The 1235-nt window shown below is 40.1% G+C and overlaps 1 protein-coding gene across 3 annotated transcripts in view; it reads left to right on the top strand.

Moving 5' to 3' along the window:
* Positions 1–492: 492 nt before the first annotated feature.
* Positions 493–1235, top strand: part of LOC119594390 (acylphosphatase-2-like) — an 11772-nt gene continuing 11029 nt past the window's right edge. For all 3 annotated transcript variants that reach the window (XM_037943452.1, XM_037943453.1, XM_037943451.1), the window contains exon 1: positions 493–643. In XM_037943452.1, coding sequence (XP_037799380.1) covers positions 508–643 — 136 coding nt within the window. In that variant the 5' untranslated portion in view covers positions 493–507. The remainder of the gene's footprint in view (positions 644–1235) is intronic.

The raw sequence follows: 1235 nt of genomic DNA on the forward strand, positions 1-1235 counted from the left end.
TGCAATAGTGTAATATTCATAGCGTCATGATGACATGTACACCGTGACATACCGTGATGCAGTCATCAGTAATGGCAAGTGATGTAGTCAAGCTCGCGGAATTAAAAAAATATTTTTATGTAATTATGCGTTTTCACGGCTACTGAGACTTTCTTAGGTTGATCTTCCTTTTGTTCGAAAAAAAAACGATAAATATGGCAAAGCAAGATTTGTATTCTCACATTACACAGAATACGATGTGGCTTATGTTACTGCAATTGGTATCATAGAAAAACACAAGCAAGGCTTGGGAGGTAAACCATGACGTCATGGACGACATTGAGATTCCGATTAGTATTATTACTCTAATTTTCCTCTTTCCCTTCTTGAGGAAATGGTGGATCCGAGAATCACTTTTCAAGCTCACTCGCGATTGGTCGATGAACTGAGAAGTAAGCCAATGACAACACGTTCCTTTAGCGCACTGCGATTGGTCGAGAGAGAAAATAGGCGTGTTTTCATTGGCTAATGGAGAGAGCAGCTGGCCAATGCTCGGACGGTTTGTATAGCAGACGACAGTCAGCTGATGATGCAACAACAACAGTCATGGCCGCCGCATCCGACCTCCTGGCTCTCGACTTTGAAGTTTTCGGCACCGTGCAAGGTGACTGTGGCCTTGGCAGCGTTTGGACGGGGAACGGCTACACATATATAATGTTCTTTTACACTTTCGGAGTCATGAAACACATTACTGAGGAATTGTTTGCGGGAAATGTCAAGTTGTCTGCTTCGGTTGAACAGGGCTTTTGTCTAAATCTAAATATAAATAATCAAACTGCGTTAGACAAGACAGACAAAGAAAGAACTTTTAGGAAGGAGTGTCACGTTGTTGAGTGGCGTCGTTGACACTTTTTTTTTCCCCTGTGGACGTTATGCGCATTTACGAAATTGGCACATTTTCCTTTGTAACAGACTGAAAACCACGTTGTTGTAAGGACTCGTTAAAGTAAAGGGAGAGTCACTTGCTTCAGTAGCATCACTATCACGTATCGTACACTAATTTGCAGAAGTACAACATTATATTAAGGATACGTCATACAGGTTGATCTTTCTTTGTTAGAGGAAAATGTGCTAGTCACTGTGATGAACTTTATCTTCGAGAATATTCTTGCATAATTTAGTAGTATTATGTAATCTTTGATAGAAAACACATATGAAGTTGATAAAGATAAAGAAAGTGGATTGATGATTTCATG

Source organism: Penaeus monodon, chromosome 33, assembly GCF_015228065.2.
Source record: "Penaeus monodon isolate SGIC_2016 chromosome 33, NSTDA_Pmon_1, whole genome shotgun sequence".
Taxonomy (NCBI): Eukaryota; Metazoa; Arthropoda; class Malacostraca; order Decapoda; family Penaeidae; genus Penaeus; species Penaeus monodon.